This window comes from Eleutherodactylus coqui, chromosome 12 (genome assembly GCF_035609145.1).
Source record: "Eleutherodactylus coqui strain aEleCoq1 chromosome 12, aEleCoq1.hap1, whole genome shotgun sequence".
NCBI classification, from domain to species: Eukaryota; Metazoa; Chordata; class Amphibia; order Anura; family Eleutherodactylidae; genus Eleutherodactylus; species Eleutherodactylus coqui.
In genome coordinates, this window is record NC_089848.1 from 98,571,887 (window position 1) to 98,598,928 (window position 27,042).

A 27,042-nucleotide genomic window follows, 5' to 3' on the forward strand; every position below is an offset into this window, starting at 1 on the left:
TTGTATGGAGCAGGAGCAAGACCAAGCCCCGATCCCCCCCCCCCCCATACAGATCTCAGTGATGTAAATGCATGTCCTGGAGTGTTAATTTAGCATAAAACAATATAAGAGTGTATTATTCTATATACACACACACAACTGAAGAACTAATGCTAAAGTGAGGAAATTTACTTGGAAGTGTCAGACATACTATATACACATACTGTAATGCATAAAAGACTAATCTGTTAGTGTCTGATAAAAGTGTGTGTTTTATTCAGTCTTAAAGAGGTTATTCAGTTGTAAACTATTTATGGCCCAACCTTACGATAAGCCATCAATAACAGATTGGCAGGGGTCCAGCTGTTTGCTGGGTTAGTGCACTCATGTATTGAGATTTTAACAGGAAGCAGATAGCTCCGTTCCCACTGTAGTGGCCAGACTTGGTATTACAGGCAAAATTCCCAATGAAGTGAATTCAAGGGCCACTGCAATGGGAAGAGAGCTGCCTGCTGATATCAGCACAGTGCATGGAGCACTAGTAAACAGCTGATTAAGAGTCCTGGGCAACGGAGCCCTGCTGAACATTGCAGAACTATACCCAACAATATCCTATCACCCATTTGTGCCTCTTTAGGTTTAAAGACATTTATTCATAGACAATAAATCAATGCAATAAAGTAACACAAAAAAACTAAAATCAGACGACTGAAAACATTTGACCAAAGTAAATTTATTTTCAACTTTGGAAAATATCAATATAAAACAGACTCTGAATTTAGAAATATAAAATACAAAAATGTTTTATTTTTCCCTAATATTTAACAAACATTTAGCCCTTTTCTCCACAAAAATACTTAAGTACCTTCATTATTTTACATAACATAAAAAACAAAAAACCACAAAAGAATTAAACATCTGGAGGGCTGGTAAACCACACTATGATACAAACATAATCATATATGTTAACTTGTAACAAAATACACATCCCAAGAAAAGATGCACATAATTCTACTTCCCCCTTCACGGCTGCGTAACCGCCAAGGAAATCTGCTCCAGAGACGGAGAATCAGCAACAACGCAGATCTATTATGGCCGATAAATCTGTTCTCCGCGGCTTGTAGGCCCCTTCTGGGGATCCATAAGCTTTCATGTGAATTTATACGTGTGTGGGTTAAGGAAACGTTCAATGCAGAAAAATATTTAAGACTTTGACAGTAATGCGCACTGAGATTAACCCTTTCCAATCCAATTTGTATCCTGGTTTTCCTAGGGGGCTTAGTCTTTTTCTGCCGTTACACAACGGCGCTATCTGCAGGTTAAAGCCAGTACTGCATGAGGTGACACGTTGGATAGACTCCGATAGCAGAGAGGCTCGCAATATACAGTAAGAGAACCCCGACGGACGTCTTCCAACATCAGAGCAGTATAACCTTAAATCATAATGTCTTCAGACGTCAGACAGTGGATTGGAAAGGGTTAAAGGGATTCTGTCACCACAATATCAAAGTTGAGTTGTTAATATATATTTAATGCAGATTAGTTATTGCTGATAAAACTTACTATTATAAAGTGGCGCCATATATGCAAATGGACCTGCCTCGACTCACGAAGGTGGGTCAACTGAACTTGAAGCCACGCCTCTGCTAAAGCCTCTCCATTATTCCAGCACTGCCCCACAGCCGCTGATGTCAGCGCAAGCCGTGCTTGTGCTTTGTGGCACTCTAGCCCACCTGGAAGCGGACAATCGACATCAGTAATGCGTTGCGAATGCACCCGGCCATGCAGAGCTTCCAGATAAGCGAGAGCTGCCCAGTGGGATTTCACAGCCGCTTATGCTGACATCAGCACTATGGGCAAAGTGGGGGTGATGGAGGGGAGGGTCACAGCTCACCATTTCCTCTCCCTGCACAGGTCACAGAGCATGCCCACAACACTCTCCCATAGAAGTCTACAGGTGATGGTCCCAGCTCACCTCTTCCTCTTCCTCTCCCTGCACAGGTCACGGAGCATGTCCTCAATGCTCTCCCATACAAGTCAATGAGTCCCCTCCTGTCCACTATGTCTAAGGCCCATGAGGCTGCTGCAAAGCATCTCTCTAAATCCCATTAAGTGCAGCTAAGCCAAGAAGCCCCCCCCCCCCCAAGTCATTTACAGACAGAATTAAAAAATAAAATCTACAATCAGAAAATAAAATCAGACTAAAAACATTTTACTATTGGGTTTTAATAAGTAACAAAAAGTAATATAGACGATACACATTCCCTTAAGCCAGATGAAATGCTGTGGCAGAAGTGAAGATCAGAGTGTGTATTGTCATATAGAGGGGGATCTTCCAAAATATTGAAAAAAACAACTTTCTGGCAACGGGTCCAATGTTCGCTTTTTCAGTGCATGGAAGCCATAGAAGCAAATGGTGACATTGTGGGTGATACAGAACCCAGGGGACTAGTTGCATGGATGCACAGAAATCAGCATGGTAAGTCAGTAGTTGTGATGCCGTCACGGTCACCGCTGACTTCATACGTAGCATAGTAAAGCACAACTATGGCAACTGCTGAAATATTAAAGTGGTTGTCTGGGTCCAAACTACTGATTACCCATCATTAGTATAGGTCATTGTAGTAGATCTGCCCGTTGTCTAAAGAGAGTAGCAGCTGACAGCTCTGTCCACGTGGCAGCAGCCGGGGTTGGCAATAGACACACCACTTCTACTGAATCCCATCCGGAGCCGCTGCAATGTTTATGGAGCTATCAGCTTCCTGCTCCGTCCAACATGGACATTGGCCAGGTTAACAGCTGTTTCGGGGGCGTCACGCGGCAGACTCCCACCAACCAACTACAGGTGACCTATCCTAAGACTGGGTCATCAATAGTTCAGACTCCCGACAACCCCTTTAATGTCTGCATGGCCTGAATCATTTTGTTTGCTTTAATATGCAGGGTGTCTCAAAAGAGTAACACACCCATATACAATGGAAATGGGGTGGCAGACTAATGCAATTCATGCAGGGGGAAAGGGGAAACCTGTTGAGCCATGTCAATAACATGACGGCCATTTTGAATACAGTTCTCTTCGATTCGACTCTAATGTTTCCAGTGGGAAGGTCGGTGTGTGATATATCAAACTGGCAGAGAATGTCACCAGAAAATCAATGGTGGGCTTCATTTTAACATAACTTTATTAGTTCTCATGCCATCACAGTGACTTTTGTTCATTACTGGCCATGTGTTCTCTCAAGAAGAAGGTTTTGAGATGATCCTTATGTCAGGTGAACGAAGCACACGTCAGATTTTGATAAACGCCACCCAACCACACCTCGCATTACTCACAGTGCAGTTGTCAAACTTCTTTCCAAATTCTGAGAAGCCAGTTCTTATGGTAAAAATTTTTTGTTCATCCAGGTTTTGGTCTTACGAAGCATCAACTGCAGTGTGGGAGGTCTGGTTGGGTGGCGTTGATCAAAATCTGCAGCAATGACACGGGTACTTTGTTGACCTGACGTAAGGACGAGCTCTCCACGTTTCTTGAGAGAACGCCATCAGTCACATTGCCAGTCATGAAGATGAATCACAGTGTTATGGTGCGCTCACACAGATGAGTGCGAGTCACGTCGCACAGGACACGGACACTATGTGGGGAAGACACTACATCTACATGTGAGAGACTCTCACAAAAATAGAACATGCTGTGTAGATAGACCCGTGGAAAAGGATGGGCTCTGTTTCCATGCGTCTCACAACACACAAAACTCACGTCATTTTATTGCCTATGTGAATGCATCCTTAACATGAGAACAAATAAAGTTATGTTAAAATGAAGCCCACCGTTGCTTTTCTGGTGAAATCTCTGCCAGTTTGATATATCACACATCGACCTTCCCATTGAAAAAATTAATAGTTGAATGCAAGATGGCGGCATTCAAAATGGTTGACACGGCCTAACAGGTTTCCCTCTTCCATTGCAGCTTGCATGCAAAGTTGGATCACCGTCTGCCAAACATTCCGTAAAGCCCCCCCATCAGATGTTCAGCACTGTGAAGGATATGACTCGTAATCCAAGGTCTGTGTGAGGACTCCAGTGAGGACAAATTCTGCGTTATGGACATCTATTAAGAAAAGAACCATAGATTACACACTGAGAACGGGCGAAGTGAATATCTGCTCCCAGCATCCCACTTACCTATACTGCCGGCAAAGTATTCTCTGCAGAGGTGAAGGTCATTCTCACAAGATATCAAGATGATCTCTGCTAAACTCTGCAAAAGACAGAATGGAGGAACTTATCAGTAAGACCTATTTAACACGACCGTATGCCTTTTTACGTTCGCTCATACGTGCTTTAAAGTCACATGAAGAGCTGCCATGATCGAGTCCCAAACTTTAGCCACGTATTTTCTGCCATTCACACGGCCGGCTGCTACATATTGGAAAAAAAATAATACGCTGCTGCACGGAAATCCATCGGTCAGAATTCCTCGGCATGACTGCTGATGCTTAAATAGAGCCAGCTGTCTTTTCCCAGAGCTGGGCGCAGCTAAACTCCATCCCTCTCCCTTTTTTGTCAGTTTCCATACAAGTCTATAGGAGCTTCTATGTATCTTGGCAAAATATATGCCAAGACCTATGTTTTGACACAGCGTATAAATATCAGTGACCGAAAACGGTCATGATGCGCAATTTTTTCCGGCGCGATTTTTTTTTTTTTATGCACCCAAAAATCGTTCAAGTGAATTAATACATTGGAATCCAATGCTTCAGATGGGCGCAGTTTCTGGCCAATAATTTGGCGCCACTAAATAGTGGCGTATATTTGGTCGTGTGAATAAGGCCTAAGGAAAAGTAAAAAGTAATTTTGCACAATAAAATCCCCTTTTTGGCTTATTTTTATTTTTTGTAAATAGCATTTACCGTGCGGGCTAAAAAGTGTGTTTTATTGTACAGAAGCAACACCAAAAGTGCTTTTTAAAATTCTTTTTCTTTAGAAACAGGAGAAAGTGTGCAAAAAAGTTTTTTTTTTTCATGTTTTTTTTTTTTTGACATTTTATATACCCCTGTAGAGGACTTGAACCTGCGGCACTTCTTCCCCCAGTGACGTCAGAATGAATGGTGCACGGTCCAAGATCGTGCAGTTAGCACTCCATTTATTTCAATGTGGCTGATGGTAATACCTGAGCGGGTGCCGCTTGGCCATCTCCACAGTCCCACTGAAAGTGAATGAAGAGTTCGCAGTAACCCTGTAGTCAGGAGAAGGGACCCACATTCTCTAGATCAGAGGGGGTCTCAGCAGTGAGATCCCCACCAATCTGCAACGTTATCCCCTATCCTTAGGATAGAGGATAACTTGTGATCTTGTTACAACCCCTTCAAACTTAGTTTGGTACCAGTTTCAAAGTGCAGGACTGCAATGAACAAGGATGGGGTCAAATAGACCCCCATTGTGCTACATGACGATTAATGTAGCGACCAGGACTTCCAGAAACAGTCTAGCAGGCAGTTGTTTCAATGGGAGTTACAGAAACAGCATGGCACGGAAATAGGTTAGATCACTGCGCTACCCTGTCTTCGTAATTCCCCATTCACTTCTATGGCAGGAAGCTCAGGCGTATCCTGAGCGTCCTGACCACCCCCATTTAGCTTGGCTGCAAAAGTGGAGGCCAGAACTAGAGGCAAGAGCCTCATCTATCAGCTTTCATGGCCTATCCTGTGAAGGGCATCAGTGGTATGAAGAAACCTTTATAGGACCTCTTCTATTCGCTACCCCCAGCTCCACAGCAACTTTTTCTTAGCCATCATACTTTTGCACATGCACCCTTGTGCAGTCTAATGCAAATATAGTGTCACTGAATGTTTGAGTTTGTTTTGTTTTTTTTTTTGTTTTAACTTTTAATCAAATTTCAACTATTTCCTTATAAGTGAAAATCCCCTATAATGGTCCAATTTCCAGGAATGAAGACTCTGTAGAACGCTCAAAATTTCTCATGTCACATTCACAACGGCATTTGAGCTTCAGTTTGGCTTTTCATTTTTCCTGCTCCCTAATGGAAGCAGGAAAACAGAATCCCTGTCCGTACGGATCTGTCCCATGTCAGAATCAATATAGTGGGGTCTGTCCAGCTTCCGTTACGCCCTCCAGCATTATCCCCCCAGGTGAAATAGTGAAGCACGCTGCGCTATTTTGTCCAGTATTCCATGGCAGATCTGCTTGTCTGATGCACATGTGATCGCGGCCTTATGCGGCTCAGAGACTTCTGTTACATTCTAAAGGGGACGATCATACAAAAACAGAAAACTCGCAGTTAGATTTCACTGCTCCAGCTAGCACTTCAGCAAGGACTTCTAAGCCTGTTGCTGCATAGGCCTAATCTGTGTGCTACCAATCCGATAAACTACATGTAAGAAATCACAGGTAAATAGAACAATTCAACTGACCTTGTTTTGCTTATGCTCCATTATTTTTCGGAAAGAAGGTGGCCGTGTTAATATTTTCCCCCCCGCACACTCCACAATAGATTTCATAGTTGACAGGCTGGGGCATATTCCCGGAGTGATGTAAAAGTACTTTCCCTGAAAAAGGAATTAGACATTTACATACATCCTCATTACTAGGTACAACTACATAATCATCTTTATTATGCAGCATTTTACATCACTTGGTATAGTTTTCTGATCCCATTGGGCCTTATAATACATATTCACCTATCTGGAGCTAGTAGGAAACTGGAGTAACTGGAGGAAACGCATGCCAACAGAGGGAACATACAAACTTCATGCAGACGCTGTCCTTTGTCAGATCTGAACCTAGGACTCCAGCGCTGCTAGGAACAGCTATAACCGTTGACCCATCCAGTTGCCCATATTACTCCCTCCGGATGACAAATCTATCAGCTATAGGTAACCAGTCGATTAAAAAGGGTCTTGTTGGATACAAACCTCCATTTGCCCAATATCAGGCCACAGAGAAGAGCCAATGCTCAAACGGACAAGTAAACTCTTGTTCTTTGCCTCATCAGCTTTTTTTGCGCAAACATAAAAATGCCCGCTGGCTGTCTACACGACTGCATATGTAAAACAGGAAAGTGTGCAGCTGACTATCTGTATGGGGATGAGCGATCGTACTAATGATCATTTGTTCCCCCATACTGTAAGATAATTGTCCTACGCAGACAAAGCGGACAAGCCTTGTCCGACTCGTTCATTGTCGGTACCTAATGACATGCAGTGGTGCGGGCCGCTGACCTGACACACACATATCATTGGGGGGGTCGAATCTAAGAAGAGCACTAAAGAAATGAGAGGGAGTATAAATAAAAGACAGATATTGTTGGCGTTAACAGGGTCAGGGATGCAGAGCCGCTCGTTACGTTACAAATTATCCAAATAATTAAACAGAAGTGTGCATGTAATAAGGTATTACTGTTACACCGATGCAGCAAGTTAAACTCAGCGATCAGTTACCTTGAAGAGAGGAGCCACACGCGCTCTTTTTAAAGACTCTTCTAAACTAAAGCAGAAGAGCACTTCCGCTTCTGCATCTCGCAGTATGTAGCTCTGTTCATCTACAAGGAAAGACAACATATATGAAAAACAGAGAAAATGCAAGTAGAATACCGACAATATCAACGGAAAGGTATCATTCTACTGAGAAGTACATGATGCAATCTGGCTGCAGAGATTTTAAGCTATATGTGCACTTTCCTACATCTCTAAGGGATGTCAAGATTGTGCACTTTTTCTTTTTTAAAGGGGTTGGTCAGATTTTACTTAATCTTACAAGAAACAAAGAAAGGGAGTGCTATGCTAGCAGAGTTTTAAGGCCCATTTACATGCAACGATTATTGCTCAAATTCGTTCAAAATGACTGCAGATGACTGCTAATCGTTGCGTGTAAACATGCATATCTAGCATGACTCGTGGGGTAATAACCAGATGTGACATGTCCGCTCCTATGCCATTGCACCGTATGCAACTCCTCCGCCTAACCCAACTTCCTACTATGTGCTAGACTCTACTACAGTCTTCTTTTACTTACCAACAAGTTTTTGGCATTTGAAGCTTTCATCAAGCCACTCTGGAGTCACAATATGCTTCGCCACAGAGATGGCAGTCAGAAACTTGACAGTCCTTGTGACTTTACTGGCAATGAGGTGCGTGCACTTCTGAGCAGAGTCCACCACTTCTCCTCCAAGGATATACAGTTTCTGGAAAAAAAGGAAGGAGTGTGCATATCCTGAATTACAGCAAGAAATACATGAATTATATCCTTTAAGCCGGAGTATATAAAGTTGTCTTTTAAACTACTGAAAGAAGGTCATTTAAACCAGGCGAAAAGCAAACAAACTAACATTTTTATGCAAGGTGAAACTCAGCGATAAACGACAAGTGAAAGAATAGTGCATAATGGCTTCGCATTTACACCCAACGATTAGTGTGCAGATTCGTTCATTTGACGAATTTTAAACAATAGTCGTTGCATGTAAATGGCCCTTAACATTACTATAGAAAACACGATAGTCATCCTCCAAGTTAATTAATCCTTCACAGGCTCTCTAGTCTGGAAGATGATGTTAATTTCCAGGGAAGACAGGCACAGGGGGTTGAGGTTCTGTTGAGAGGTGTGCTGCAAGTCAAGACATCTACAAGTTCAGGCTTCTTTCACATGAATGCATATCGGTCTGCCGTTTTCACAGCCGGTATACGCTGTGATCTGATGAATTGGATTCCAATGCATCAGATCACAAGGCGTCTTTCTGAAACATAAAAACGCCTGGTCAAGCCAATATAGTGCCGGGCGTTTTACCTTCGGGCCCAAAAGATAGTCCTGGAACTATCGTTTGGGCCGGAATACATCGGCCGCTGCATGGGCTCCTATTGGAGCCCATGGCAGCGGTCGTAGGTGGGAGGTAGTTTAGCAGCGTGTCTGCTAAACTCCCTCCCTCTGTTCTCCTCCTCGAATGCATGCTCACCTCTCATTCCTCCCTGCTCGTTCTGTGCAATGGGAGGAGGGGGCGGGGCGGAGCTAAGAAGTCTGTTCTGCCCCTCCCATTAATGGCTATGGACAAGGGGTGGGACATGGACGGCTCTAAGTGCCCGCCCTCTCCCCACCCCTTGCCCATAGCCATCAATGGGAGGGGGTGGGGCTCAACTCAGCCCCCGCCCCTCCATTTGCACAGAACAAGCAGGGAGGAACGAGAGGCGAGCCTCCGATGGGGAGGGAGGGGAAATAGGCGATGGCCTGGTAAGTTCGTCGCAATTGTGCCAGCCTCACCAGGCCATATGAACGGGCGCACAAACATTTGATTTGTGCACCCGGTTCAGATTTTTCACTCCCAACGTAGCGTATATCATCTAGCTGTGAAAACGGTCGGCCGATATGCGCTTGTGTGAAAGAAGACTCATATCAATCTTCACTCAGTTTTTATTGGAGAAACGTTAAAAAAAAAAAAAAAAAACTTCCTACAAAATTACATCATTTGCACATATGTTTTACATCCGTTTATCATCAGATTTGAGTGACAATGATCGTACCTTTACATACTGCTGCACTTGACTTGGGTCAAACCCAGTGAACATTACATGAGGCGTCTCATTAGGAGATAACTTTTTGGTTGGAGGAGGAAGGTCTTCAATTCTGGTGGGGATGAGATTAGAAAACCATAGAATTACACAAAAAAACAAAACAAAAAAAAAAACAAACCCGGAATTAAGTTCTCTTTACTGTAGTAGCGCCTGAGTGTTGAGCATGAGCAAAGGAAGTGATCCAACATTGATCACACCCCTTCACTTTGCGCTGCAGAGACCAGTGGTTTATCAGGTGAGCCAAATCCTGCCAATCAACTAATGATGGCTTATCCTGAGGATGGGTAATAATAGAAAAGTCCAGGAAAAGCCCTTTAATTAGGATAGATGGTATGATAAATTGTTTGAAGGGGGTCTGATTGTTGGAAGCCTCTCACTGACCCACAGGACAGATCAGTTTCAGTCCCGCTCACTGGGGAAAGACTGACAAACGTGCTGTGCTGAATGCACCAGATGTTACCCACAAGATACCCCAATAGTCATACCTTGACATTAAGGCCACTCTCACACATTCATTCAGATAAACCCTGTGCGAAAATGCAGAAAAATGGAACAGAATGCTCAAAAATCATGGAGTTACAAATGCCAAGTTCAAGCGCAGGTCTGCAAGGCCCTATTGAAATCAATGGGAGCGTCATACTGCTCTTATTGGGATGCCATACTAAAAAGGGGCAGGTGAGAGCGGCCCAAGTACATAGAATTTCTTAGCAGTGAGAAGCTAGAAAAAGGTGTAAGAATTATTTAGACCCTTGTAGTCCCATAAAGGAAAAGAATTCTTAAACTAATCCTTTACCTGGGTCGTTTTGGCTGAACCACAGGTTCATTCTGTTTAGGCTTGAGAGGAATTCTTATACTCTGCAAAAGAATAAAAAAAACACATAATTGGTTTTTATCACAAACGCTCATAGAACGATGACACTAAATGTGCTACAGATCGAAAACAATAAGGAGAATCAAACACCTACCATTAACACTTCCGAAGACACTTTTAAAGGAACTCTCCACGCATCTACAAACATAAAACATTTGAATCATAGACTGCAACAAAATGCGCCTTTAGCAATTAACCCCTTGAGTGGCACGCCCGGAAAAGTTCCGGGGACGAGCTCCACTGCTCATAGTGACATAGCCCGGAAGATTTCCGGGCTATGTATCACTATGGGAGCTGCAGAGCACAATGCCACAAGCTGTGACAGTGTGCTCTGCCTGCACAGTCCCACAGAGAACAAAGCAAGGGCTTTGAAAAGCCAGCAGAAGATATTGCCGACATGTCGGCAATGTCCTGCTTTGTTTACAGGTTGCCATAGAGACCATCGGCTTGTCAGAAGTAAGCCGATGGTCTCTGTGGCAGGGAGAGTTTGGTGCTTGGCTGTCAGAGGACAGCTAGGTACTAGCTCTTACAGCAGAGATCAGAGAAAACCTCCGATCTCTGCTGTGTTAACCCTTTACATGCTGCAGTCTATGTGACTGCAGCATGTAAAGGGCTGTCACTGCAGCATGTAAAGGGCTGTCACCATCGGACCCCTGGAATGTGATCAGGGGTCTTGATGGGTCCTTGTGGAAGTCCCCTAAAGGGACAAAAAAAAAGTAAAAAAAATTAAAAAAATAAAAAAACACTTGTCTCCCTTTACTTTGTAAAAAATCAAAAATACAATCACACATGTGGTATCCATGTGCGTCGTAATGACCCAGAGAAGGAAGTTAATACATTATTTAACCCCTTAATGACATGGCCCCTTTTTTCTTTTTTCCCCATTTCTTTTTTTCCTCCCCCCTGTTTAAAAAATCACAACTTGTCCCGCAAAAAGCAAGCCCTTATATGGCCATGTCAATGGAAAAATGAAAAAGTTATGGCTCTTGAGACGCAACTGCAAAACTAGTTGAAATTCAATGATTAGACCAATTTTAAAAACCTGCCCTGGTGGGTCTGGCAGGGTGGTAGGAAACCTGCCACTCAAGGGGTTAAATGAAGCCTCAGAACTTTGTCTACAGAAATTGGTGTCTTGCGGCGGAGAGGGGCTGGGAGCTCAGTTCCTGCTCCTGGCTCTTCCATCCCCCCACCCCTACCCCTGCAGACAAGGACACCGCATATCGGCTCGGCGTGAAAACCAAGCCAATATACGGTCGTCTAAATAAGCTCTTACAGTGTAACTTTCAAACTTTGGACATGCCAAAAGTTTTGATTGGTAGGAGTCCGGGGCTGAGACCTCCACAGATCACTAGAACCAAGCAGTGGTGGAGCAGAGTGCCGTCTCTGCTTGTCAGGTGAGGATGAGCTTAACAGAAAGTCTATGAGTCGGTCTTCAGCTAGTGAGAAGGCAATGCTCAGAGGAGAAATTCTGCTCCTTTGTTCTAGCCATCGGTGGGGGTGGGGTCTCTTAGCACCAGGACCCCACAGATCAAAACTTTTGACATGTCCCTAGGGCATGTAAAAAGTGCGTTAAAGAGCAGTTACACTAACGTTTTTTGTATAAACACATATCGTGCAACTACTGTATATTTTCATTACCAAGCAGTAAAACAATTAAAGGAGTATTATGGAATATTTACAAGATATGCCATACATATCTGGTAGATATGAGTCTATCGTCTGGAATGTACATCTATCTCAAGAATGGGGGTCCTTGAACACCTTCCTGTCAGATTAGGCAGACCCTCGGCTCTACGGGAGTCATTGAAATGTCAGACATTTAACGCAGGCCAACAGGTAGGCAAGAATACTCATTTGCCCAACGGTTGGGCTGTGCGAAGTTGTGCCTCATTAGCTTATGGAAGAGCAAATGTTCATCAGCTGACTGTGATAGAACGAGTGAATCCTGTAAGTTAAACACTGTCAGCAAATCTGAATTTGTCGTAAAGGGGGGGGGGGGGGGGGGATGATGCAATGATGCATATTCTTGGCAGATCTCCCCAAGTCAACAAGGGATGTGAACGAACGCACAGAACGTGTGATAAAAAAAATCTCTGGAGAAAGGCATGTGGTTATCTGGACTTGAGCTCCTTTTCTTTAGTGAAGTGCCAGGTTTGTGCTCGTTACTAATCACGGCAAGCAGCGCTCTCCCTGGAAAAAAATCCAAGTGAATGGGGTGCAAAAATAATCATGACCATTTGTCACTGGTATTGGGAATAACTGTCTGATGGGTGGGAGATTGGCTGCTGGAACCCCCCTACTGATCCAGAGGACAGGAGACGCAAAAGTCCTCACAAACATGAAACAGAGGATGAGCATGCATGCTACTGCTTCATTTATTTCAATGACAGCACCAGAAAATGCCAAGTACCAAGCACTGACAATCTCTGGAGCGGTCCCGGACATGAATGGAGCAATGGCGTGCCAGCATGTCCTACGATCCCTTCATGGAGGTACCTTAGGGCCCCCCACCAAAGTTATTCCCTATTTTAACCCATTTAAAAGATTGAAGCCTCCGATTACGGTGAGCAGCCCTCTAGTTACTGAACTGAAATAAATGCAGATATCTTACCAAGCAGATTTGACACCAAATGCGATGAAGGAGCGAGTGGATCTTGTAAGTTGAACACGGTGTACCGACTGTTCTGAATTTGTCGTAAGGCCTCAAAGTTTCCAAGAAGAATATCACAGAGCCACAGTGCATTGACACAGGGTATCCTCCATTCTTTGGCTTTCTCATACTTCATACCAGTGGGCCTAATTCACAAAAAAAAAAAAAACACACTGTTATAAACCAATAAAACCATCGATGTAAAGCTGGTGTGAAACTGCGGCATGAGGAGCAATGGCGAACGTTAAGAATGCAAATCTAATGCAATGTATTTTTTAGCAAAGTGATCTGGGATATTGTAGCATTCAGGTGAGGCAGCAAAGATGTTAGAATTACTCACTCTTTACAGATGAGAACTGTGTTGCTGCGACACAGATATCCCGTGTACTTAGCACCTGCCAAGTACGCCATTAGCTTGAGGTCATCTCTGTCGCTATCGACAAATCCGGTTACAGAAACGATCTGGAAACACATGGATTAAAGATTCTGAATTTACGTCTCATGTAAAACATATTTGGTGCAGAACTCAGTCATACTAAAACTAAAATTCTGTCACTAAACGGTTAAAAATTGACTTAAGAACCAGTAAATAGTTTCCTCTTTGGTGTTCCAGCAGCCCTTACTTTATTTTTTCGCCAATGTGGCTGTATGACGCCTTTTGCCTTTTGCAAGACAAGTTCATATTTTTTTTTTTTTTTTTAAGGAACCAAATTTTGGGTAAAAGCACAATATGCTTCATTTTTTGTAGGGAGCTAATGAGAAAAAGTGCAATTTGACCCCCGTTCTTGGGATTTATTTTTACAGTGTTCCTCCATGCGGTATAAATATGTTATCTTTATTACATGGGTACCACCTTGAGGTAAATGCAACTTTTTTAAAAATAACTTTTTAATCTTGTTTTGTGGAAGCAAGATGGACAGAGGATGGCTATTTTGACATGGAGAGAAAACTTAAAACGTTCTTTAAAAACGGCATTTACCATGAATAAATAATGTATTATCGTTACGGACGTGGCTGTACAAATTATGTGCAATTTTGTTCCAGATTTTTAGATAAGTGTGTAAGGTAGAAAAATCATTTCTTAAAACTATTTCCTTTTAAAAAAAAAAAAATCAATTGACAATTCTTGTTGACCACTGCATCTATCTGCGGGGTTAAAAGGGCAGAGGTGTGATAAGAAGAGCAAGTTCTCATCTTCCTACTCCCTTTCTTGGAGCAGATTCTAATATGTAACAATCAGAGCGAATACGTTCTCCAATTCATAATTTGGGAGTGTCAAGTATTACATAATATAGAAGACTAGATTGTTTCCTCACATGCTGAGAACACGGCTTCCCTCCAGGTGGAAATGCCACTGGAAAATGAAGAGTTCGATGTGGAGGCACCATTTTTTTCTTCTTCAAGACGGTGTTGAGCCAATGAGCGGTGATGCAACGCTTCCTTTCCTTCATTGCCTGTAAGTTATAGGGTTACTTTTAGAGAACTAGAAGCAATAAATGGAAACATTCAACTCCCCTGCTTTTCCCTCCATTCTCCAAATCACCCCAAAAAACCTTGTCCAAGTAGTCTTTTTACCACAGTTTCCAGTTATATGAACACAAAACATAGAAACTGCACAAAAGTAAATACCCCAGCAATTCCTCTTTACTTAACTCTGATTCTATTTTAACTCCTACTACAAAACAAAAACCAAAAATATAGAAAAGAAATATTCTCCATTTGTCTCGGAAGATCAGCCATATTCTCCTCCTAGTCATCACTGTCTTATGCCTGGCTGTAAGACAACAGCCTGCAGCATGAGGGCCACAACCCCCCCCCCCCCTCCCGACTGTTCTGTCAGGTGGACAAAAAGTTTGCCAAACTTTGCCCCCTGAGAAACTACCAGACAAAAATAGAAGAAATCAAAAGGAGATTAACCTTTGCGTTCTCTGCAGGATTTCTCCCAGACTGTTTTCAAGAACACGAGAAAATCCTGCCGACTTACGAAGCGTGTGGTAATAAATGCAGCTTGCAGCATTGACTGACATTTCAGAGGTCAGTCCCTCAAGGACGCGGCCTTTTTTTCCCCTTTTTGACTTATGGTTTCCCCTTCCCCCTTTAAAAATTCCACTATCCTTATTTTTCCGTCAATGTAGCTCTTTGAAGACATGTTTGTTGCGGGGCAAATTGTACCTTTCAATGCCACTACTTAGAGAAATACACTGAAAATCTTTTAAAATATTTTTGAGTAGAGTGAAATGGGAAAAAAAAAGGAGGGTCTTGTTTTTACAGTGTGCATACTAGGGTAAAAGTGACATGATAAATTTATTCTCTGGGCCAGTATGATCACAATGATACCAAATTTATAGATTTATCATCTGTACTACTCTTTAAAAGTAAAATATCTTTGCGGCAGAAAATCCTTTTATTTTTGTTCCAATCTTCTGACAGCCATAACTTATTTTTTAGCTGACATTCCATAGTTGGTAATGGTACTACTTTGGAGTACATAACTTTTTAACCACTTTTTCTTTGAGTTGGAATGGCCAAGAGTACAATTCTGGTATTGTGCTTTTTTTTCTCACTACACTCACACAGCGATACCAAATAGGTCTGATTTATTTTTGTTTTGAAAATAAATATATAGATAGAGAGAGAGAGAGAAGAGGAGGGCTGCTTACATTTTTTTAACTACACTTTGGAAAAAAAAAAACCCATATTCTATTTTTATTTAGTGTCAATAGGGACTGGAACTTGCAATTATTTGATCACAGAGAGGATAATGCAGTATGAACAGTGACATTTAAAGGGTTAACCGCTTTCATCAGCATGCACGCGGATTGCTGCTGCTGTTGTGAGGCGGGTGTCGGCTGTCAAAGATCGGGGGCTGATTCCACTCCACACAAACTCCGCACACCCAGGATGTAAATGTATATCCTGTGTAATTAAGGGGTTCAACAGCTGGTAATGGAGCTAGCCATGATCACAGCCGTTGCCCACGGCTATTAGCGGTCAGAAACAGCTAATAACCACTGGATATACAGCCGGAGATCACTATACCCCCGCTTTGTGACCCATGACAGGTATATCCATGGTAGGTCATTAAGCGCAACAAAAGCACTTTTTATCACACACCCCCTTCCCACATAGGCAATCTCTAAAGAGAACTTGTCAGGTCTGATGAGCTGTCTGAACAGCGGGTAGTAGGGTACAGTGAGACACACAAATTTCAGCGATGTCACTTTTACCCACCGGTTTAGAATTTCTGCAAATCTTTCTTTTGAAATTTTGAAGGGCAGACTGGAGAACAGTCCAGAGAAATCTAACCCTGCCCATGGTCACTTCGGGTCTTCTCTTTTCTTCACTGCGGATGTGTGCGGAATCCGCGTACCATCCGCAATTCCATCACGGATGGGCCGCGGATCGGACGGCTACCATTGACTTCAAAGGAAGCAGTCCGTACGGGATCCGCAAATCAAATTTGCATATTTTATTTCACTGGCGGACGCCTATGAATCCCTATGGGCGGCTTGATTTGCAGATCTACCGCAAATCAGATCTGCCCGTGGACATTAGACCATACAGATGGCAGCATGCTGCTAGGAAGGGTTTGGTTAAGTTAAAACCTACCTGGGCATACATGCTGCTGACTTGGCTCTCACATAAAAGATGTGTACAGCGGCTTGTGAGCGTAGGATCCACGGTACCACCATGCGTTTGTATTATCTGTGGGAATGGTACATGCAAACAAAGGTTTGACAGTCAAACACAAAAGAGAGAATATATATAACATTATACACGCAAAAAACTTTTACACCACATGCTGGTATTGATATATCAGAGGACTATAAAAGGACCCGGCAGCAGCAATCATCAATGTCTCATCTCTGGTTGACTAAGACTAGAACTTGTATCTGACTTCTGAGAGTCCCACAGATCACTAGCACCAAGCAGCTGCAGTGCAAGGAAAGGATAATATACAGGCCACTGTGGACTAATGGGTGTAAGAGGAGTAGTTCAACAAGAAAAACTACCGTAGGTGTACTATCCTGCATGGATATAAAATCCGGCATGAGGAAGATCCCATTAAACCTACCCGTTTCCAAGTTGCTAAAAGTTGTTTATCAGACATCTGCTCTGGATAATCAGCAATTGCAAACACACAGCCCATCAAAAAGTAGTCTTCAGGAACTAAAACATAAAAAATGATCAAGGAAATTAAAAGGCAGTGAATCAAAAAAGTTACAATTCGATTTGGTGTTTTTCAGGCGACAGTCCATAAAACAATCCAGAAATCTTGCGGTTTTCATACACAACAAACTGTCATTTACTGTTTTTTTCTTTTTTTGCAGCTCGCTTTTTTTAGTTTTGCAGTTTAGACTGGAAAATGATAAGCAGAGTCATCTCATTATCAATAGATAGTGAGTGATTTAATGACAACTCCATTGTTCTAAGGCCTCATGTCCACGGGCAAAATAGGATTTAGAATCCGCAGCGGATCACCCGCATGCGGATCCGCGTCCCATAGGGATGCACTGACCACCCGCGGGTAAATAAATACCCGCGGATGGTCAATAAAAGGGAATTAAAAAAAAATGGAGCATAAAAAAATCCAGACCATGCTCCATTTTCGTGCGAGTCTCCCGCGGGGACGGCTCCCGCAGGCTTCTATTGAAGCCTATGGAAGCCGTCTGGATCCGAGGGAGACCAAAATCAGAATATACTCACCTGCTCCGGATCTTCCCTTCTTCGCGGCTTCATCTTCTCTCTGTCGCGGCCGGATCTTTTTTCTTCGGGCCGGCGTATGCACACGGCACGCAACCGACGTGCCGTGCACATCCGCTGGGCCGAAGAAAGAAGATCCGGCCGCGACGAAGGAAAGATCCGGAGCGTGCAAGAGGTGAGTTAATTCTTCTTTTCAGCGCTCATGTCCGCGGGGCAGGAGGGACCCGCTACGGATTCTTCATGGAGAATCCGTAGCGGGCCTGATTTTCCCCGTGGACATGAGGCCTAAAGGAGTTTTCCAGGACTAAACTATTGATGAGTTATCCTCAGGATAGCGGTCCACCGCTCAGAAACCCCACCAATCAGCTGAAGTCATAATGATGCTCAGGTGAGCGTCGCAGCCACTTCAGTACATACTGGGCGCAGCGTTATATATTGTACAGTGGCTGCTCTTTGTATAGCAGCTCAATCCCATTGACTTGAATGGGACTGAGCTGCTCTCAGATTACGTGACTAATGAACGATCCGTCACTGGCCTGAGAAGAGGCCGTCTCAATTAGCTGAGCGTCGGGAATCTAGAGTAGCATACCCCACCAATCAATGTTTGATGAACTATCCTGTGGATAGGTCAATAGTTTAGCCCTGAAAACCCCCTTTAAATAAGGTAGGATAGCAACACAATACACAGATAAAGCTGTGTATCCACCTTCCCCATCACTCATTGGTCTCCAGAACAGTCAGTTGTACGCTATTTCCTAGAGACTGAATTAAGCCGGTTTAGTGCATGCATTCAATCCCATCGCAGCAACCAATGACTGCAAGAGTTTGCCGCATGCATTATTGGCATCGTGTGGCCACTGTCACTGCCATGGGTAGGCGCGTGGCTACCACCACATGAAACCCAGCCCTAGCCTGTTGACGTTTCTTTGACAAACTCCCACTTATTGCGCTGGCATAAGGCACACCTCCCTGCTGCAATGTCTGTACATATAGTGCAGGAAGAGCGTTGTGCTTCTAATATCGCCATGTCCAGGGAGTCTTTAAAAATAAATTGACTTTTGTGAATGCAAGTTTAGTTAGTGGACACATCCCTGTTAAATCTAGTCTTAGATCATAAAGGGGCTGCCAAATTGTAAACTATTGATGGTCGACTGTCAGCATAGGTCATTAATAATACATCAGCTGAGGTTTGTCACCAGGAACCCCCACTAATCAGATGTTTTCAGAGTCAGTGCACTCATGCACTGAGCCAATTTCTACAGGGAGCAGACAGCTCTGTTCCTACTACAGTGGCCAGGTTTGGTATTACAGGCAAAGTTATCACTGAAGTGAATGTTAACTTGGAACGCAATACAAAGCGTGGCCACCTAAGTGGGAACGGAGGGCGTGTGCTTTCTTAAAGAAAACAGCTCAGTGCACAAAGTCAGAACATCTGATCGCGAGTCCCTTGCGACAGACCACACCAATCTACTATTGATGACCTGGAGGATAAGGCTTTAATAGTTTACAACTGGACAACCCTTTTTATATATAACATTTTGCATTTTAAAGCGACCCTCTGGTTCCGGGACAAGATTCTGTCCGAGGGTGGAGGGGGTGTATTACCTGTAGATCAGTGTTCCCCAACTCCAGTCCTCGGGGACCGCCAACAGGTCATGTTTTCAGGATTTCTTCAGTATAGCACAGGAGATGTAATTATTGTCGGTGCCTCAGACATTGCCAGAGGTGTTCTTACTATAGTAAATCTTGAAAATCTGACCTGTTGGTGGTCTCTGAGGATTGGAGTTGGGGACCCCTGCTGTAGATCATCTTCTCAAATGTTCCTCCAGTTTTGGGTGGCCAAGACGACTGCCACCATTTTCTAACTATACTATGCACTGCTCTGACTGACCCGCACTGATCACGTAAGCAGCACTGAGCAATCACAGAGCAGGAATAGAGCATTGGTAGTCCTACCACCACCAATGCGCTATGTATGATTAGGTAGTTTAAAGAGGACCGCCAAAAAAAAAAAAAAAAAAGCAACTGGAATTGGCAGAACAAAAGATTTTCATCTACAGGTATTCTAGCAGCTCCACCATCAGAATTTTGTCCCAAAACCAGAGGATTCATTTAAGGAATTAGCAATTACTATGGAGACTATATACTTGGCATCTGTGATGTCACTGCAGGCAAAACTAAAATACAGCAGAACCATCTTTACTAACGATGACAGAAAGACCAACTTACTCTCCAGGGATGGGTCATGTCCATGAAGCTGCTGAGATTGGGGCGGCTGTTGATTGGTTGTTTGAAGTGGTAGCTGCTGTATCGGTCCCAGTGTCTGATTTTGCATTTGCCGCTGCTGTAACCGCTGAAGCTGCTGCTGTTGGATCTGTTGCTGTAACTGCTGAAGGCTATGTTTTTGCTGCTGCGCCTGTTGGGCCTGGAGCGGAGGCTGCGGAAGGGTCGTCTGCTGAACCTGTGCCTGTTGCATCGTCACTTGTGATTGCTGAAGAGTAGACTGCTGAATCTGAGACGGCTGGGACTGCGACATCTGCTGCTGAAGTCCGGCTTGTTGAAGCTGCTGCTGCTGAATTTGCTGCTGTTGCAGTAGCGTCTGCTGCTGGATTTGCTGCTTCATTTGCTGCTGCTGAAGCTGAAGCGTTTGTTGCTGCTGCAACTGCTGTTGAGTCAGACTCTGCTGCTGCAGCATTTGTGATGGAATCGGATGCGGTTGATGAGTCGGATTCTGAATTTGATGTTGAATCTGAATATTATGTGGTTGCATTTGGTGTTGCTGAAGTGTCTGCGGCTGAACCTGATGTTGCTGTTGAAGGGCCTGTGGTTGTACATGGTGCTGCTGACTCTGTCCCTGGATTTGCTGCTGCTGCTGTATAGACTGTGCTTGGATTTGCTGCTGCTGTAGAGACTGCGCCTGCATTTGATGTTGCTGTTGAATGGCTGCTGGCTGAATCTGCTGTTGAATAGTCTGCGACTGAATTTGCTGCTGTTGTTGTAGAGCCTGAGTCTGGATTTGCTGCTGCTGCTGCAGTGTGTGTAATTGAGGGTGAGGCTGAATTTGCTGCTGCTGCTGCTGCAGGGCATGCTGCTGCAGTTGCTGCTTCTGCTGCAACGTTAAATGTTGTATCTGCTGTTGCTGAAGCTGCTGGATGCTTTGTTGAAGGTTCTGCTGCAAGGCTGGATTCTGTTGCTGAAGTGCCTGCTGCTGTATACCCGGTTGAAGCGTTTGCTGCTGCTGAATGTTTTGCTGCAGCGTCTGTTGCTGCTGCATAGATGTCTGAATTGTTTGCTGCTGCTGCTGTAGTGTTTGTTGCTGTGCGGGTGTCTGCTGACGCTGAAGGATTTGCTGTATGTTCTGCTGCTGAAGCGTTTGCTGTAGTGTCTGTTGCTGCTGCTGCTGAAGATGCTGCTGCTGCAACTGCTGGAGCTGCTGTTGAAGTGCATGCTGCTGTTGGAAGTGCTGCATGGTTTGCTGCTGCGGACGAAGTAGCGGTTGCTGTGAGAATTGCAGCTGGGTGAAGTGGTGCTGTTGTTGGTTCACTTGCGAAAACTGATGCTGTGGAAAAACTTGCTGGGTGATTTGCTGTTGTTGCTGCTGCTGTTGTAGTTGCATAAGTTGCTGAGGCTGAAGCTGCACAAGAGGATGGTGTGGCTGCTGCTGTTGGGTCTGATGGGATTGCTGTTGTAATAATTGCTGGGCTTCTGGCGTTAACGACTTCATCTGATTAAACAACACCGAGTTCGGGTGCCCCTGCTGCGGATGGCTGCCTTGTTCTAGGTTTTTGGTGGAAGCAGAGAGTGTCTGCAAAAGCTACAGCAGAGTAATAAGTTACTATATACACTGATAATATTCTTATCACATACATACACATGGGTAACATGTAGTTCACCTGCAATGCACATATAAAGTTTCCTAGGAGAGCAACAAAATACTTAGGCAGGGTTCACACGGGACAGAATTGCCACGGAAAGCCTGCACAGCAATTCCACCCGCGGCTCCTAATCCCGGGATTAGCCAGCAAAGTGGACGAGATTTTGCAAAAATCTTGTCCACACGCTGCAATCCGAGCCGCGTGAAAACTGACATGCGGCGCGGAATTCAATTTTGCAGCATGTAAATTCTTTTCTGGTTTCTGCAGCGGCCTCTCTCTGCTATTGGGAGAGAAAGCCACGGTAAAACCGTGGCTAAAGGCAGCGGGTTTTGAAGCCGCGCTTTTCCTGCGGAAATTGAGGTTTTTCTGTGCGGCTATTCCGCTGAAATTCCTCCCTGTGTGACCCCAGCTTTATAGAAATGGTAGAGGGAAAAAAAAAAAAAAAAACATTTTAGACCTTTTGTTGGTTTTCACATTGCAGTAAAATCAATATGTTGTTAACTTTATTATGCAGTCAGGAAGACAACGGCAACACTTTAAAAAAAACATTAAAAATTGCCCTTTTTTTTCTAGCGACAGGGCGTGTTTATGGTGAGCTACAGTTTCTATTGGCACTATTTAGGGATGTATATAAAACTTTGATAACTTCTTATTTCATTTTTTTCTTGGGAGAAAGGGTTATAAAAAGGAAACCTAAAAAAAAAAAAAAGGCAATTTTGATATGGAGCATTTTTTTCTTTTGACAATGTTCACCATGAGGGATAAATAATACAATTATTTTAATAGATCAGACTCTCATGGAGTTAGCGATCACAATTATGTTGTTGTATTTCACGTGAAAAATGGAAAAATTGTGTTTAAGCTTAATATTTTTTATTGTAATATACTTTTTGTTTAATTTCTAGACTTGAGGGGTCTAGAAGCGAGTCTGGTAACTACAGGCCGGTAAGTCTTACTTCAATAATTGGAAAAATATTTGAGAGGTTTCTGAGAGACACCATCAGAGAATATTTCAAGGAGAACAACGGAATAACTCCTCACCAGCATGTGTTCACGAGGGATCGATCATGTCAGACCAATCTGATCAGCTTCTAAGCTCTAGGCTGGACCTGTGAAACTCCATTGATCTTGTATATCTGGACTTCTCTAAAGCATTTGACACCGTGCCGCATAATAGGCTGATATATAAAATGAGGTAGCTCGGTCTGGGTGAAAACGTGTGTATCTGGGTAAAGAACTGGCTCAGAGATAGAAAGCAGAGGGTGGTAATAAATGGTTCGTACTCTGATTGGGCCACCGTCGCTAGTGGAAGGCCACAGGGTTTAGTATTAGGCCCCATTCTGGTAAATATATTTATTAATGACCTGATAGAGGGGCTGCACAGCAAAATATCAATATTTGCAGACGGTACGAAATGATACAAGGTAATTAATACAACGGAGGACAATGTACGGCTACAAACGGACCTGCATAAGCTGGGGGCTTGGGTAGAAAAATGGCAAATAAAGTTCAATGTGGATAAATGTAAGGTTATGCACATGGGCAGGAGAAACAGATGTCACCAATATACACTAAATGGGGCACTGCTAGGGAAAAGTGAGATGGAAAAAGACCTGGGGGTACTAGTGGATTGTAGATTTAACTGGAGCAATCAATGCCAGTCTGCTGCTGCAAAGGCAAATAAAGTTTTGGTGTGCATTAAAGAGGTATTGGGGCGAGGGACGAGAACATTATCCTCCCACTATATAAGATACTTGTCAGGCCCCACATTGAATACTGCGTACAATTCTGGTCACCGGTGCTCAGGAAAGAGGTTACAGAACTGGAGGGGGTTCAAAGAAGGGCAACTAAACTAATACATGGAATGACGGGACTGGAATACCCAGAGAGGCTATCCAAACTGGGATTATTCACTCTGGAAAAAAGACGGCTAAAGGGCGACCAAATAATGCGTATAAATATATGAGGGGACAATACAAGGATCTCTCCCATGATCTGTTTATACCCAGGACTGCGACGGTAACAAGAGGACATCCGCTACGTCTAGAGGAAAGAAGGTTTCATCACCAACATAGAAGGGGATTCTTTACTGTAAGAGCAGTGAGACTGTTGAACTCTCTGCCTGAGGATGTGGTGATGGCAAAATCCATAGAGGAGTTTAAGAGGGGACTTGATGTCTTTCTGGAGCGGAAGGATATTACAGGATATAGATATTAAATAATCAGAGGGATTGTTGATCCGGGTCTTGGAGTCAGGTAGGAAAAAAACACAAAAAAAAAAAAGAAAGAAAAAACACAACAGTTCCTTAACCCATTAAGGACCAAGCACTGTAAATTTAAAGTGCTTGGTCCTGGGCTTTAATCCCAGCAGATAGCAAAAATATGGCGCGGGATTAAAGCCCCCACTTCCGCAATCAGCCACAGTCAATAACCCGAAAAAAAAGGGAAAAGTGGTTTTCAACCCCTTCTGCCTTCTTTCCCTAGTACACAGCGTTCAATGAGCATTGTGTACTAAGAAGTGGAAGTGTTTCTTGCAGTACGCGAGCCGGCGATCACGTAACCGCCGGGATTCCCTGGTACAGCAGACTCTGATCAGCTCTGCCAGTGCCGTTTGTCACTACAGGGGTTGTTTTTCCCTGTAACTAGAGCTCCTATGGATGCTCCAGCTACAGTGGGAAAGGGTCAAATTTAAAAAAAACACAACATGTGAATGACCCCCAGAGGTCTTATATGACATCATGGTGGCCATAGTAAAAGAAAATAACTAAATAATAATTACATAAATAAGTAAAATAAAAATTACAGAATAAAATTAAAAATACATACATAAAAAATAACCCAAAGCAGACAGCAACCAAAACAGTCGCTGTATGCACCCTGTAATCCGAAACCATACATATTATATATCAAAACGTCCCAAACAAAGTGAGCAACCCATTCCTATACTTTATTTTAGCCTAAATTTACTACTGTATATACATCCTAGCTGCATGATGCATCAACAATTAGGACTTCTATATACAGACGGTGGGCATGAAAGGGTTAACCTGCACCTGATGATTAGGCCACCTTCCAATTACAAAAGGGTCATCTTCGACAGACAACCACTACAGGCTATACACATACAGACACCAATGAACACTACTCACATGTGCTACGTTAGACGGTCGATTAATTTGCTGTATATCAGCGCTATTCGTGATGTTCCGAAGCGTCCTTGTCGCTGAACTTCGAAAAGCCATAATATCTGGCCTTTCTGAACTCGTTGTTCCAGGGACCGATGAGAGTAAACTACTCCGGGCTTCAGGTGGCAAAATACTCCCTGGCACAGGTGGAACATTTGCACACAGGTTAATGAGCCCGGAGTCCTTGCCCTGGGGCAGTCTTCTTTTCGCCGTGCTCATCTGGGGTATTTCTGCAGGGGTCCAGTTCAAGTTCCTTTCTTGTTTTTCGGGTGAGGAGTCATCGGAGTCGTCAAACATCAGCTCCTCTTTAATTTTTTTTGTAACGCCACGCTTAGGTGAAGTCTCCCGATTGCCTAAGGGAGATCCCTCCCGTGAGGTCACCGGACTAGATTTAGAGGAGTATCGATCCTCATCGGCACTGGCATTTTGGGAATCCCTTTCATTTTCTTCCTCATCATCCTCCTCCTCTTCTTCATCTTCCTCCTCCTCATAAACTATAAGACGTGGGTGATACAGAGCTTCTTCTTTTCGGGCCTTCTCAGATATAGAGTCCAATACCCAGTCGGGTGTAACAATTTTAATGTTCTCTCGCTGATAGGCGTATTCATACTTCGTCTGAGAGGAAGAGAAATCACACCGGTGTAAAGGAATGATATTACAGAGACATACAGAGAAGTGACACCACTTTCAGGAGGTTCTTACCCCTTTTGGCTCGGGAACAATTAGATGAGTGCACTTCTTATTGAAATTCAGCTGACAGTCCCCACCGTAAAATGTTATCAGGGCCCAGAGAGAGTTTCTATCATCAGGCGAAACCTAACAAAAAGTTTAAAAAACATTTTTGGAAAAGGGAAAAAGAAATTAAAAAAAAAATCTTAAAGGAAATCTGTCACATTTTAAAGGAGATGTCCCGCGCCGAAACGGGTTTTTTTTTTTTTAAACCCCCCCCCCCCGTTCGGCGCGAGACAACCCCGATGCAGGGGTTAAAAAAACCACCCGCACAGCGCTTACCTGAATCCCGGCGGTCCGGCGTCTTCATACTCACCTGCTGAAGATGGCCGCCGGGATCCTCTGTCTTCATGGACCGCAGGGCTTCTGTGCGGTCCATTGCCGATTCCAGCCTCCTGATTGGCTGGAATCGGCACGTGACGGGGCGGAGCTACACGGAGCCCCATAGAGAAGAGGAGAAGACCCGGACTGCGCAAGCGCGGCTAATTTGGCCATCGGAGGGCGAAAATTAGTCGGCACCATGGAGACGAGGACGCCAGCAACGGAGCAGGTAAGTATAAAACTTTTTATAACTTCTGTATGGCTCATAATTAATGCACAATGTACATTACAAAGTGCATTATTATGGCCATACAGAAGTGTATAGACCCACTTGCTGCCTCGGGACAACCCCTTTAATGAGCCCTGGAAACTAAGCCTCTCTAGAGACCACACATCTCCATCAACGCAGCATCGCCCTCTGTGCTAGGTCTATGTTTTAAGGCTGCAGTCAACTTGTATAGGCGATGTCACAGGCTGCTGCAGACAGTCATAGACCTCAGTCTTCAAACGTTGTTAACAGGCTGCTGCAGCCTGTCAACATTACATCACATCACAAGGACCTGCAGCGCTGGACAGAGTGGGGGAGAAGTAGAAGTGTATGGTGGTCACATAATGGAATTTTTAGTGTGGCTTCCGCCTCAAGACACATGGCCTTTGGTGCAAATCCACACTTGGATTAAGCCCTGTTAATGGGCGAAACTTGCATGCAAAATACTGAGGCGGAAAAAAAAAACGCATTTCCACATCAAGAAGGGGCATGTCACTACATGACGTGTAAATGTGTTGGAATCCCACATGCAGATGTTGCTCACTGACAGGGTTAAATCCAGGTGTAGATCCACATCAAAAACTGTGGATTTTGACGTGGTTTTTAGAGGCAGAATTTCACTGTGCGAACGTACCCGAGCGCACACTCACACACAACAGAGATGGCACAGGTTTTTTAAGCAGAAATGCTGCGCCAAAATCCACACGTGGTTTTTGATGCGGATCTGCTGCATATTTCCCCCTTTCAATCGAAGGGACAACATTTGCTGCGGATACGCCTCAAAATCCTTTTAACATTGTTTTTCATGACAATTTTCCATTGTGAAAAATCTGCACCATATCCATTGCATGAGAATGTACTCAGAACTAGAAGAAAAAAAAT

The 27,042-nt window shown here is 43.8% G+C and overlaps 1 protein-coding gene across 1 annotated transcript in view; it reads right to left on the reverse strand.

Moving 5' to 3' along the window:
- Positions 1-692: 692 nt before the first annotated feature.
- PAXIP1 (PAX interacting protein 1) overlaps positions 693-27,042 on the reverse strand; it is a 40,502-nt gene continuing 14,152 nt past the window's right edge. Inside the window, exons 5-21 of the mRNA XM_066585545.1 lie at positions 25,545-25,658; positions 24,807-25,457; positions 20,013-21,597; positions 17,155-17,249; positions 16,689-16,784; positions 14,396-14,533; positions 13,420-13,541; positions 13,041-13,225; positions 10,524-10,567; positions 10,352-10,413; positions 9,508-9,610; positions 8,012-8,180; positions 7,438-7,538; positions 6,412-6,546; positions 4,163-4,238; positions 4,028-4,088; positions 693-1,144 (exon numbers count right to left, since the gene is read on the reverse strand). Of these exons, the coding sequence (XP_066441642.1) occupies positions 1,129-1,144; positions 4,028-4,088; positions 4,163-4,238; positions 6,412-6,546; positions 7,438-7,538; positions 8,012-8,180; positions 9,508-9,610; positions 10,352-10,413; positions 10,524-10,567; positions 13,041-13,225; positions 13,420-13,541; positions 14,396-14,533; positions 16,689-16,784; positions 17,155-17,249; positions 20,013-21,597; positions 24,807-25,457; positions 25,545-25,658 (3,753 nt within the window). The 3' untranslated portion in view covers positions 693-1,128. The remainder of the gene's footprint in view (positions 1,145-4,027; positions 4,089-4,162; positions 4,239-6,411; positions 6,547-7,437; positions 7,539-8,011; positions 8,181-9,507; positions 9,611-10,351; positions 10,414-10,523; positions 10,568-13,040; positions 13,226-13,419; positions 13,542-14,395; positions 14,534-16,688; positions 16,785-17,154; positions 17,250-20,012; positions 21,598-24,806; positions 25,458-25,544; positions 25,659-27,042) is intronic.